This window comes from Stegostoma tigrinum, chromosome 47, assembly GCF_030684315.1.
Source record: "Stegostoma tigrinum isolate sSteTig4 chromosome 47, sSteTig4.hap1, whole genome shotgun sequence".
Taxonomy (NCBI): Eukaryota; Metazoa; Chordata; class Chondrichthyes; order Orectolobiformes; family Stegostomatidae; genus Stegostoma; species Stegostoma tigrinum.
Genome location: NC_081400.1, coordinates 8,882,961 through 8,897,223, shown reverse-complemented (window position 1 = coordinate 8,897,223; position 14,263 = coordinate 8,882,961). Strand labels below are relative to the sequence as shown.

The following is a 14,263-nucleotide window of genomic DNA, read 5'->3' as shown; positions in this document are numbered from 1 at the left end:
AGGTGATTTTAATTACCATAAAAATAATAACGCGGTCAATTCAATCGAAAACGTTTAGAGGGAGCAGAGTTCCGAAAATGCATCTAGAGCTATTTTAACTCCAAAGCAGTGGATTTATCTTTTAGCATGAATCTGGACAATGGATGGGGGTACCAGTGGCAGGGCATTTTGAATCACAGCCTGAGAAGGTTTAGAATGGATGAGGAAAGTTACTTTCATGCAGAGGATCGGAGGAATCTTGCACTTGAAATAAATCAGTTCTGAATGCTGTTGACAAGTGCTGATAAATGAAATTAAGTCAACACAGATTTGAAGGGCTGAAAGGCCTGTTGCGTGCTCCAAGACTCTTTAAATCCATCAAAGGGAGATCGCAAGTAGCTTTGCTGAAGGATAAAAATAAAAAGTAAACAATTTAAGTGAAACGCAGAATACTGTAGCAGCTGGAAAAATTCAGGTCTGTGAAGAAAAAGAAACAGTCAAAGTCCCATATCTGCAAGTCAGTGACAGAACCTGTCCTTGACACTAACCAGTGGCAGGTGGTGAATGGTAAATGAATTTAAAAAGAAAGGTGGGTTGAGTGAGTGGATTAAAAAAATAATCATCTGGCTATGGGTGCATAACATTGGAAAATGTGAAGTTGTTCACTTGGCAGGAAGAATAAAACGAAGATCTACTTATGCCACACTGATATTTGAACTTGTGTTCCCAGAGCATTCTGGATTGCTTTTATTTTCTGCAAGAACTTTGGAAACAGCACTTATCAAATGTCTTCAATCCAGTACCTTTGCAGTCTCCCATATTTATCCAGACCATGCTACTCCTTCAAATGAAGCTTAGAAAGTTACATCGTACGATACCTTTTCACAAAATCTTGCTGATTTTTGGCAATTGTCAATGAGGTCTCAGTGCACAGCTATAAACACCTTTATTAAGCGATTCAAATACATTCCCCAAGACAGATAAAGTGTGGAGCTGGGTGAACACAGCAGGCTAAGCAGCGTCTCAGGAGCACAAAAGCTGACGTTTCGGGCCTAGACCCTTCAGAGAGGGGGATGGAGAGAGGGAACTGGGTTAAATAGGGAGAGAGGGGGAGGCGGACTAAAGATGGAGAGAAAAGATGATAGGTAGAGAGGAGAGTATAGGTGAGGAGGTAGGGAGGGGATAGGTCAGTCCAGGGAAGACGGACAGGTCAAGGAGGCGGGACGAGGTGGTGGGTAGGAAGTGGAGGTGTGGCTTGAGGTGGGAGGAGGAGATGGGTGAGAGGAAGAACAGGTTAGGGAAGCGGAGACAGGCTGGGCTGGTTTTGGGATGCAGTGGGGGGGGAAGGAGAGATTTTGAAGCTTGTGAAGTCCACATTGATACCCGGACACACCCCAAGACAGATGTCAAGCTAAATAGCTATTTTCTGCCTCCCTACCCCTTCATAAATACATGCGTTACATCTGCTAGTTTCTAGTCTGATATAACCTTTCCTGAATAGAAGGGATTTTGAAACATTAGCACCAGCACAACCCAAAAAAAGAGACAAACTAATCAAGTTGTAAAGACTCTTGGATGAAGTCCATCAGAACTTTAGGCCACAGCTCCATAAATACACTTTCCCCTTGACTGCAATTTCATGAAGTTGCTCTCTGCTTTCCACCTCTGACTGAAAGCTATTACTGTGGTGCTTTGTGTATTCTCTACTGAAAAGACAAACGCAAAACATTCAAAACATATAAAAAGGAAAGTATTCCAAATGCTGGAAATGTGAAATAAAAGCAGAAAAGGCTGGAGAAATTCAGGTCTGGCAGCATATGCAGAAGAGAATCAGATTTCAGTTCCAAAAGGAGGATAACGTGTTCACTTCATTTTTTTTCATTTCTTCATTTTTATTATTACTCACCATTAACACCTGAGGGGATTAACACTCACTTTATTTCCCTCTAAGATAACTTGCTACATTTTTATGTTTTTCTTCCTTTCATATGAAATGTCCGACATTTTAATCCTGTCCCCAAAGTGTTTGAAGAGAGAAATCCACAGGCCCCAACCTGTGAAAGGATCACTTGACCTGAAATGTTAACTGACTTCTCTCTGCAGCTGCTGCCAAACCTGCTAAGTTTTTCCTACAATTTCTGTTGTGGCTGTGCATTTCTAGCCTTGTGGTAATATGACAACACCACTGTCCCCAACTGTGCCCACGCCGTCATCCAGTTCTCCCCATAACTTGGCTTCAGTGAACCCAGGGACCCCACCCAAGCCCTTCCTCCCAGAAACCCGAGAGTCCATTGCATACCCATCCCTTATTGATCCCATATGCCCTATCTCTGACCTAGTGTTCCGTTAGCCCTCCTCCAAGGAGGCATTTTCTCCCCCTCCCCAATGACCCAAATTCACTCAGTGCTCACCCAGTTCCTGATTTGCCTTCTGCAGTGCACTCTTTCCTCCGTTCACCACATCTACTTCATACACAGGTGCAGGTCGTACTGACACGCAGAAACTCTCAATGGGGTGTTCATAAATGCACTCAGTCATCCGATCATAGAAAGCAGCCAGCAGCTCACACTGGGCTGCGGTTCCCTGCTCAGCCTCCCGGACCTGTAACAGTGGCAGCAGCTTTAGCAATTAACATTGAGAAAAAGATGAGGATTGGGGTGGGGGTGTGAAGATGGTAACAGATGGTTAAGTACTAATAATGAAAGCTCACCTTAGAAACAAAGAAAATAAAGCAGACCATTGAATCCACTTCATCATTCAATACAAATCATTGTTTATCGTCTATCCCAAAGCCAGATTCCCAGTTACCCATATTCCTCATGACCTTTAGTGTCTAAAAGCCTATCGACTTTCTTGACTTTAAATCAGTCATTTGGCCAGAAGAGGATAAAGATGGGCAGGTCAGAATGGGCTGAACAGTGAGAAATGGAATAGAAGTTGAATGGTAGGCCCCTGGGAAGCATGAGGATCATAAAGATCTTAATAAAAACAAAAGAGCTGTGGATGCAGTAAGTCAGGTACAACTGGGGACAGTTGCTAGAAAAGCTCAGCAAGTCTGGCAGCATCTGTGAAGAAAAAAAATCAGTTAACATTTCGGGTGTGGTGACCCTTCCTCAAAAAGGATCTTTGTGTGCTAGTCAACCAGGCCTTTAATGGTTCTGGGACGGGTGGATAAAGTGGTTAAGATGACATATGTGCTACTTGGCCTTTATTAATTGCGGCATACAGTTTAGGAGTAGAGCAGTGATGCTGGAACCGTATATAACGTTAGTTAGGCACATTTGGAGTCATGGATATGTAGAGCACAGAAACCAACCCTTCAGACCAACTCATCCATGCTGACCAGATATCCCTTATAAATCTGGTCATTTCTGCCAACATTTAGCCCATATACCTCTAATTCCTTCCTACTCATTCCTATTCAGGAGTCCTTTAAATGTTGTAATTGTACTCGCCTCCACCACTTCCTCTGGCAGCTCATTCCATAGCACCCTGTGTAAAAAAAGTTGCGCCTTAAATCCCTTTTAAAACATCCCTCTTGCACCTTAAACCTATGCCTCCCGTTTGCTCAACCCCAGGGAAAAGACCTTGTCTATTTAGTCTTTCCATGCCCCTAATGATTTTATAAAGCTCTATAAAGTCACCCCTCAGCTCCAGGGAAAATTGCCCCAGCCTATTTAGCCTTTCCCCATAGCTCAACCTCTCCAACTCTGGCAACATCTTTTAAATCTTTCTGAATCCTTACAAGTTTTACAGTATCCTTTCTATAGAGGAGGGAGACCAGAATTACACACAATACTCCAAAAGTGGCCAAAGAAATAGCTTGTACAGCCACAAAATGACCTCCCAACTCTTTATATATAGAATATAGAATCCCTACAATGTGAAAACAGGCCCTTCAGCCCAACAAGTCCACACTGACCCTCAGTGCATCCCACCCAGACCCATCCCCTATAACCCAGCTAATCTACATACTCCTGAATTCTACGGGCAATTTAAGCACGGTCAATCACCTAGCCTGCACATCTTTGGACTGTGGAAGGAAACCGAACCCCTGGAGGAAACCTATGCAGACATGGGGAGAACGTGCAAACTCCACGCAGACAGTCGCCCGTGGGTGGAATCAAACCCAGGTCCCTGGAGCCAGGAGGCAGCAGTGCTACCCACCGAGCCACCATGCCACCTCCCTTTTTGACTCCCCTCCCCAGCAACGTGAATTACAGGAAATCATAATTCCCCGAATAAAATTAGGAGAATCCCAAACTTAATGCACCGACCAATAATGGGAAGCATACCAAACGTCTTCTTCGCTATTCACCTACCTGCGACTCCACTTTCGAGGAATTATGAACCTGCACCCCAATGTCTTTGTTCAGTAGAACCTTACCATTAAGTTGTACAAGTCCTGCCCTGATTTGCATTTGCAAAATGCAACACCTCATTTATCTCAATTAAACCCCATTAGCTACTCCTTGGCCCATTGGCCCACATGATCAAGATCCTGCTGTACTGAGGTAACCCTCTTAGCTGTCCATTTCACCTCCAATTTCAGAGTCATCTGCAAATTTACTAGCCGTATCCATATCATAATGAAACGCAGGACCCAGCATGATCCTTGTGACACATTGCTGTTTGCAGGCCTCCAGTCTGAAAAGCAACATCCCACCATCACCCTCTGTCCTCTAACTTTCAGCCAGTTCTGTATCCTAAGAGTTAGGTCTCCCTGCATTCTGTGATCTCAACTTGCTAACAGTCTACATTGCAAGTATTGTCCGTAGGTCTGAAGTTCACATTATTGGAGGGATGAGCACACACTGGAGAGTGTGCAGATGTCTTACGAGGATGCTACCTGGGCTGGAGTTTTTCAGTTGGACAGACTGTGGTTGTTTTCCTTAGAGCAGATGTATATAAATGAGGAGCATAAATGAAGTTTTCACTTTGATGGAGTGATCAATAACTGGGGGCAGTGATTTTAGGCAAGGGACAAAAAGGAGATGCAATGCAAAACCTTTTTCACCCAGAGGGTAGTAGGAATCTGGAGCTCACTGCCTGCAAAGGTGGTAGAGACAGATGCATCAGCAATATTTAAGAAATATTTAAATGTGCACCAAAGTATGCAAGGCTATGGGCTAACCAGTGGAAAATGGTATAATCAGGTGGTTATTTTTAAACCAGCAGAGACATGATGGGCTGAAGGGCTGCAGCGGGTAAAAAAAAAAATAATCACACAGGATCCAAGATGAGTTGACAACTTGAACATAAAACTGGTTTGGTCATAGAACACAAAAGATACTTGCGGAGATAACAAAGTGTGCAGCTGGATGAACACAGCAGGGCAAGCAGCATCTGAGGAGCTCAAAAGCTGACGTTTCGGGCCTAGACACATGGAGGTGTGTTTTTCTGACTAGAGATCTGTGACCCGCTGTGATCACTAGCACTTGTTTGTTACTAGTAGTTTTCCACAAGATTCAGTGCTAGGCCCTCTGCTGTTTGTAATATGTATGCATAATTTGGATTAAAATGCAGGTTAACTAAGAAGTACATGTGCGAATAACAATTAGTGGAATTGTGGACAGTAAGGAAGATTGTCACAGGATAGAGGTTAGTTGGAAAGTTGGGTGGAGAAGTGGCAAATGTAGTTTAATCTTATCAAATGTGAGGTGACGCATTTGGAAAGGTTAAATGCAACAGGAAAATACAGTAAGTGGTAGGAACCTCAGGAACATTTGCACAGGAACAAGTGGATAAGGTGGTAAAGGTGGTGTACTGCACACTTGTCTGTGGTTAGGGCACCGAGTGTAATAATTGGCAAGTCAGTGGCAGTTGTATAACACTCGAGTCAAGCACACTTGTAGTTCTGGTTGCCACACTATAGGAAGGATGTGAAGGTTTTGGAAAGAGTACAATAGGTTTACAAGAATGTTGCCTGGATTGGAGCAAATTAGGCATGAGAGGTCAGACAAAGTTGGACTATTTTCACTAGAGCATCGGAGGCTGAGGGACAACCCAACAAAATTGAGAGGCATGGATAAGGTAGACAGAGACTTTTACCCAAAGTAGAAGTGTCAAGTACTCAGCAACATAGATTTAAGGGGAGAGATAAGGTTCAATGTTCTGAGGAAGGGTCACCAGACCCTCTGATTTTCCACCCCCACTGATGCTCCAGACCTGCTGAGATTTTCCAGCAAGTTCTGTTTCTGTTCCCGATTTACAGCATCCGCAATTCTTTCAGTTTTATGTTGTAAAGTTTAAAGACATGTGAGGTGTCAGGTGCCTGGAACGCATCGTCAGGGGAGATAATAGAAACAGATATAATAGCAACATTTAAGAGGCATTTAAACAGGGACATGAAAGGGAAGGGAATAGAGGGAAACAGACCATGTACAGGTAGATAGGATTAGTTTAGAATGGCATTATTGTCAGCATGAAATGGTGGGCTGAAGGGCCTGTCCCCATGCAGTCCTGTTCTAAGTCCTATGCTTATAGATTTCTACAACTATGATTTCACCTCCACTGTCTTCTGTTGTCGAGAATCTCACAGGTTCACTACACTCCTAGTGAAGAAATTTCTCCTCCACTCAGTCTAAAATGATTTGCCCTGTATCCTGAAACCTTGCCCCTTGTTCTGGACACACCACACCCAGGAAAACCATCTCAGTATAGTCTATCCTGTCAGAAATTATACTTTTTAAACAAGATCCCCTCTCATTATCCTAAACTCGTTAATACAGGTCTACTTGACCCAATCTCTCCTCATCTGACAAATCTATCATCCCAGAGATTGAAGTGAACAGAACAGTAAGAAGGAGGAGTATGAATCTGGTTATCCTGTGTGTTTAGGAGACACTAGCCTGACCGACCAGCAGGACTACTGTTTGGTGTTTTTTTGGTCTCTCCAGGGATGTGGATGTCACTGGCAAGGTTTGTTGTCCTTTCCTAATTGCCCTTGAAGTGAGTGGCTTGCTAGGCCATTTCAGGGTGAAGGAAAGAGTTGCCCACATTGCTGTGGGCCTGAAGTCACATGTAGGTAAAGAGGGCAGAATAATTTCCTGAAAGAACATGCACCTTATCAGTGGCATATCAAAACTGTGTCTTCTTATTTTTCTACATTTTTGCGGACTGAAATGGGAAGAGACCAGCTTTTCAAAACAAAAAATTGCTGACGATAACTGGACATCTCGAAAAACAAGTAATCTGATACTCACTTCAAACACTATTTACACTGATGCTGGTTCCAACAGCAAATGAACTGGAGTGGGGGTATAGGGATTACAAACAAATTTAGCAGCAACAAATAGCTGAATGGTCTGTTATGGATGGAAAAGGTCTTCTGCCTGCAATTAACTATGTGATTGGCTCCCAGGTGGCTGAACAGCTTAGGGCTCTGAATGTCATCACAAAAAGCCATCATATCTCTCGAGGCTCAGGAGCTTTTTCTGTTCCCTGCAGGAAAATGCAGAGGCAAACCGGTTTATTTTCCTTTAACAGTTGCTGTAAACTGTAACTCAAAGAAATCATAGATTTCTCATAACTCTGAAACTGCCACTGTACACCTTCTGCAAACCAGAGAAAGCATCCAGTAAGGAAGACTGAGAAACAGCATCTGAGCAGCACAAAAGCTTGCACATTCTCCCCACGTCTGCGGAGTTTCTTCTGGATGTTCCGGTCTCCTCCCACAGTCCAAAGATATTGAAGACAGGTAGATTGGCCTTGCTAAATTGCCCATATTGTCCAAGATCTGCAGGCTAGGTGGATTGGCCATGGAAAATGCAGAGTTACAGGGATAGAATAGGGGCATGGGTCTGGGTGTGATGCTCTTTGGAGGGTCAGCATGGACACCATGGGCCAAATGGCCTGCTTACCCACAGTAGGGATTCTATGAAGTACCATGTCAGCAGATCCTGTCAACAGGGACCACTGAACTACTTTTTAAGTTTTCCTTAACCTGCAGCACGTTTCGTTTTCATTGTTGGTGTGTGCAACAAGGAGTTTACGAGGTGGTTACAATTTTAACTAGTTGGGTTATGTGCTGACAGCTTGTAATTGTTTACCTTTGTTTCGCTACAGGCTAATTAGCTGTAATAAGTCATTATTCTTGTTACGTACAAAATCTGCTTCCTGTCAACCTGGGTCTGAAAGATGGTAATTTAGAGAAATCTGTGCACTTTTTAAACTAATTTTTGTGATGATTCCAGGAAAAACGGCACCTGAATTCCTAGTGAAGCATAATACAATTGATGATAGCTTCACAGTCACTATTACTGAGACTAGTTTTCAATTCCAGATTTATTCAAATTGAAATTTCACCAGCCTCTGTGGTAGCATATCTATTGCTAATATACAGTAAACTATATCTTGTTATTTAAGACAACTACAGCTTGTTAAGGCCCTCTTGTTGATGATCCTTGACCACTGACACTTAAAAAGGAACATTGACTCAGCTTAGAAAGAACGACCATTTTCAATGAACAATCGTAACCACAAATCATCCAGAGCCCAATACAATACTCAGTGGAGGACATAGCTGAAATATTCAGGGTAGTAGTGGAGGAAAGAATCCATTTGACTCACGTGAAAAGCTGAAATGCATAAACTGACAAGTAATGAAATAAGAATCTTACAAATGGATGTAGATAGATTAGGAGACTGGGCCAAAATATGGCAGTTGAGTTTAACATGGATAAGTGTGAGACCTTGTAGTTTGTTTAAATAATAGGTCACCTTCCCATTTTCCTAAATGAGGAGACACTTAGATTCCTCTGCACTGCTGCACCCCGAAGTGTCTTTGTTCATGAGTCACAGAAAACATGTAGGTACAGCAGATAAGCAAGAAAGCGAATGGAGCTAAAGGACTAGAATAAAAAGGGTAAGGAAGTATTGTTGCAACTATACAGGGCATTGATGAGACTGCATCTAGAGTATTAGATAGTTTTGGTCCCCTGATTTAAAGGGGGTAGTGGCATTGGAGGCAGTTCAGAGAAGGTTCACAAGATTGATCCCAGATATGAGGGGCTTGTTGTATGAAGAGAGATTGAACAATTTAGGCCTATATTCCTGGAATTTAGAAGAATGAGGGGAGATCAAATTGAGGTATTGAATATGATAAAAAGGTACAGATGAAATAGACATGAGCCCATGCTTCCTCTTGTGGGGCATTCTAGGACAAGGATCATAGTCTTAGAATAACAGGCAGCAAATTTAAAAAACAGTTGAGAAACTACTTCTCTCAAATTCTGCAAAATTTGCCACCCTAAAGTGCAGTGAATGGTGGACAGTGAGTAAATTTAAGGAGAAGGTAGACAGAGTTTTAATTGGTCAGTAGTTGAAGGGTTATGGGGAGAAGGCAGGAAAATGGGAACAAGGAGCATATCAGCCATGATAGAATGGCGGAGCAGACTCCAATGGGCCGAACGGCCTAACTCTGCCCTTCTATCTTATGAACTGATGAGCATTTGAACTCATGTTTCAATTAGCTTCGACCTTCTGGTTACTGCATACTGTCATTGCCGCTTCACCATCACCACATCCCTCAGGTCTCAATTCTCTCACCTTCAGGAGATACCGGCAGGAGCACTCGATGCGGTCCACCGCTGTCAAACCAATGGACTTGCAGATTGACACTGCATTGGTCGACCAGGCTGTCGAGAAGTTCAGTCTGAAATATGGGAAATTTACAAACTGTCTCACGTGCAAAGGCCGAGATACAAAACTGCCAGGGGCCTTGAGAGACCACAGAAACCGCTGATTCCCTACATAGAACAGCACAGGCCCTGCGGCCCACAACGTTGTGCCGAATGTTTACCCTAAATCTAAAGGTCTGTCTAACCTCCAGCTCTACCTAATACTATCATCCATATGCCTGTCTAATAGCTGCTTAAATGCTTCTAACGAGGCCGACTCTACTACCTTCTTCAGCAATGCGCTCCATGCCCCTATCACCAAGTAAAGAACCTACTTCTGACGCGTTCCCGAAATTCACTTCCACTCACTTTAAAACTATGCTGCCTCTTTATGGCTACCTCCACCCTTGGAAAATGTCTCTGGCTGTCCACTATCTATACACCTCTGATCATTTTGTACACCTCTATCAAGTCACCTCTCATCCCAAGTTGTCTACAGAGAAAAGCCCTAGCGCTCTCAACCTTTCCTTGTAAGGCCTTCCCTCCATTCCAGGAAACACCCTGGTAAATCTCCTCTGCACCATTCCAATGCTTCCACATCTTTTCGGTAATGAGGTAACCACAACTGGACACAAACTCAAATCCTTCCATTAATAAAAGCTAACACACCATACAACTTTTTAACAATTCTATCCACCTGGGTGGCAGCTATCAGGGAACTGTGGACATGAACCCCAAGATCTCTCTGATCTTTCAAACTGCCAAGAATCTTTCCGTTAACCCTGCATTCTGCTTTCAAGTTTGTCCTTCCAAAGTGAATCACCTCACAATTTTTAGGATTAAACTCCATCTGTCACTTCTCAGCCCATCCCATCAATGTAACTTAGAATAGCCTTCTGCACTATCCACAACTCGACCCATCTTCATATCATCCGCGAACTTACAAATCCACCCTTCCACTTCTCCTCCAAATCATTAGAAAAATCACAAATAGAAGAGGATCTAAACAAATCATTGTGGTACACCACTCGTACTAAGCTGAATATCTTCTGTCCACTACAACCTTTTAGATTCAGAAATGGCTGACCATTAGAAGACTATCTGCCAAATTTTCCTCTGTCCATGGTTCCTTACTTTCTGCAAAAGCCTACCATGGGGAATATTATCAAATGCCTTACTTGAATCCATGTATACCACATCCACTCCTCTACCTTCATCCACATGTTTGGTCACCTCTTCAAAAGAATTGAATAAGGTTTGAGGCATGATCTACCCTTCAAAAATCCATGCTGACTATCACGAATCAAACCGCACCTTTCCAAGTGAATATAAATCCTATCTCTCAGAGCCCTTTCCAATAATTTGCCCACCAGTGAAGACTAACTGGCCTGTAATTTCCGAAATGATCCCTGTTCCCCTTTTTGAACATGGGAATGATGTCTGCCACTCTCCAATCTTCTGGCACTATACCCGTGGACAGTGAGGACAAAAAGATCATCGCCAAAGGCTCTGCGACCTCTTCCCTTGCTTCCCATAGAATCCTTGGATAAATCCCATCAGGCCCAGGGTACTTATCTATCTTCAAATTCCTCAAAATTCCCAGCATATCTTCCTTACTAACATCGGCCTCCTCTAGCCTACCAGCCTGTTTCACACTGTCCTCTCCTAAAACTAGGTCCCTCTCAGTTACGAATACCAAAGAAAAGTATTCATTAGGGACCTCTCCCAACTCTTTAGGCGCCGTGAACAAATTCCTTTTCCAATCCTTAATTGGGCTGATTCTTTTTCTGAAAATTCTCTTATTCCTCACATCCACGTAAAAAGCCTTGGAGTTTTCCTTGATCCTATCTGCCAAGGTTTTCTCATGCCTCATCACACTCCCAAGTCAGCCATCATCCTGAGCTTCAGGGAAATCAGCCCCCAGTTGAAGGATAGGGGGCCTCTGCTGTTCAGAGTTGCCCAGCTGGACCAGCGTGCCTCCTCCTTCACAAATTCCAAGCACACCCAACAACTGACCTCTGCTTCCAGACTCACCTTGGCCCAATCTCCACAAGCAGGTCCCCATCACACTCTCTCAGGAAGGGCTCTGTAGAAATGGTCTTAGAGCTGAAAGGGGATTGCAGAATCCAGGCAAGCTTCTGTCCGTCCTGTGGACTGGGGAGTGCAGCACCTGTAAGAAAGGACAGCAGACATTAACAGACCTCAGGGTTGAGCTGGGTGAAAATCTCCAGGGATCAGTCTCACTGGGAAAGAAAATCCAAAGTGGATGGGAAAGATCGAACCCTATATTTACAGTGAGAGGGAAAATTCCAAAGAAGATGCGAGGGGTAAGTTTATTTTTAAAAAAAAAAGTGGTGGGAGTCTGGAACGCACTGCCAAGGGTGGTGGTTGAGGCAGGTATGATACGGGCATTTAGGGTACTTTTAGATAAGCATATGAATATAAAAGGAACGGAGGGATATGAACCAAGGGCAGGCACAAGGGATTAGTTTCATTTGGCATTATTTTTGGCACGTCAAGAGGGGCTGAAGGTCCTGTTTCTGGGCTGTAAAGGGGTTCTCCTACAACGTGCGCTCTAGCAACACGAGTTGGCTATAATGCAATGAATAGGGGAACGGTATTTGTAAAATGCAAACTTATTTTAGCAATTGCATCAAGTACAGATTGCTCTTTTCCAGGATTATTTTGAATATAACGTCACTCAGGTTTACAGCACGTTTTAATCCGACAATTAACTTCAATGCCAATTGACTGCATAGGAAAGAAAGGTCAGATTCCTCTGCTTAACTGATCAGAAAACCTATCCAGAAGTTTGTGCCGAAGGAATGCTAGGTCAGATGAGCATTTAAAATGGAGTTTGGAATTTTACTAAGAATTGCCGATGTGTCAATTTCAGGCAAGTTTCACGGAGGGATGCTGGCTGTGAGCACTCTCACACAATTTTGCACTGCTCACGTCTTTTGGATCATACTAGTACTATCATACAGTACTGACCATTGTTGGGATTTCCAGTAGCAGAACTCTACTTAAAGCCCAGCTGTCACTTCATTGCAAACGGAAGGTCAGGTTCTTAAGTCTATTGCTTCTTTGCACATAACCTGTCTGGTAAACTGTCATTGTAACTGAAGCTACAGGAATGAAGTCACAAGTGAAGAAGAATTTTGAAAAATAACTTGTTCTTTGTGTCCCTAACCCCGCTTGTCCCATTGTTTATATAGCATGATTTTCTACAACACAATGTTGTTCTAGAACGCAGCTATCGTGTTATAGAACAGCACAGGGGGTTCTGTTTTGTCTATACAGGCCAGAAGATTAAGGGAGCAAAAGAAACAAAGGAACAGGAGGTGGTCATTCATTCAGTCACTCAAACTTGTTCTGACATTCAATGAGATAATGGTTGATCTGTGGCCTAACTCCATTTTCCTGGATACTTTAGATAAATTTTGTTAAACAATCTAGATTCAGATGAATCTCAAATCAACATAGAAAGAGTATTGGGACATTATGAATGAAATCAGAAAAGCAGAGAGGGGTTATGAAATTGAACTAACCTTAGCTGCCAATATAAAAGGAGATTCTACAAGTATATAAAGACTAAGATGATAACCAGAGGGAGGGTATGGCCCTTTGGAGATCATTGACATCATCTTTGTGTCGACTCCCGGGAAATGGGAGATACACTGTGCGGCACATATTTAAAGTGTGAGGAGAAAGATGTAAAAAAAAAAGACAGGAGGGGCAATTTTTTTGAGCCAGAGGGTGGCCCATTTGTGGAATAACCTCCTTGAGGAAGTGGTGAGTGTGGACACAGTTACAACATGTAAAAGACGTTTAGATAAGCACATGAAAGGTTTTAGGAATATAGGCAAGGTGGGACTAGGTTAGTTTGGGATTATGTTCAGCATGGAGTCGTTGCATGGGTGGCCATGCAAAACTGCCCCTAGTGTTGAGGGATGTGTAGATTAGGTGGGTTTAGGGAAATGGGTCTGGGTGGGGTGGTGAGGGTCTGTGTCACTGTGGACTTGTTGGGCTGAAGGGCCTGTTTCCACACCGTAGGGCTTCTATGGATTCTATGAATGTATTGGCCTTGGATGGAGTACCACCTAAGGGTCAGTTTCTGTGCTGTATGACTGACAGCAACTTTAGTATTTAAAATTAACAACCAGTCTAACATTAAGGGTCATTTGTGGAAGAGATTTCCTAGCATCTAGCATCTTTGTGTGTACAAGTGATTCATAATATTTCTCCTGAAAAGTCTGGGTCTAATCTTTAGACTATGTTCCAAGTTCTAGAACCCCAAACAAGTGGAAAAAAGTTATGAACTATCCTGTGTTCCTGTTCATATTTTGAAGGTATCAGATTTTCTCAATGCAAATTTGAAAGAAAACAGGCCTAATTTGGATAATCTATAATTTATATCCGGAAGTTCTGGTATCATTCTCACGATCTTAGGTGGTACACATCCCTCAACACTAGGGGCAGTTTTGCATGGCCACCCAGCCTGCACGTCTTTAGACTGTGGAAGAAAACTAGAGAACCTGGAGGAAACCCACACAGACACAAGGAAAGTGTGTAAACTTAACACAGACATTGCCGTTAGAGGGGGGGAATTGAACTTGGACCTCTGACCTCTGGCACTGTGAGCCAGCAACAGTGGGAACCAC

At 43.1% G+C, this 14,263-nt stretch overlaps 1 protein-coding gene across 1 annotated transcript in view; it reads right to left on the bottom strand.

Moving 5' to 3' along the window:
• Positions 1–14,263, bottom strand: part of pfas (phosphoribosylformylglycinamidine synthase) — a 72,782-nt gene that overhangs the window by 55,928 nt on the left and 2,591 nt on the right. Inside the window, exons 3-5 of the mRNA XM_059643074.1 lie at positions 11,634–11,769; positions 9,529–9,634; positions 2,391–2,580 (exon numbers count right to left, since the gene is read on the bottom strand). Coding sequence (XP_059499057.1) covers positions 2,391–2,580; positions 9,529–9,634; positions 11,634–11,769 — 432 coding nt within the window. The remainder of the gene's footprint in view (positions 1–2,390; positions 2,581–9,528; positions 9,635–11,633; positions 11,770–14,263) is intronic.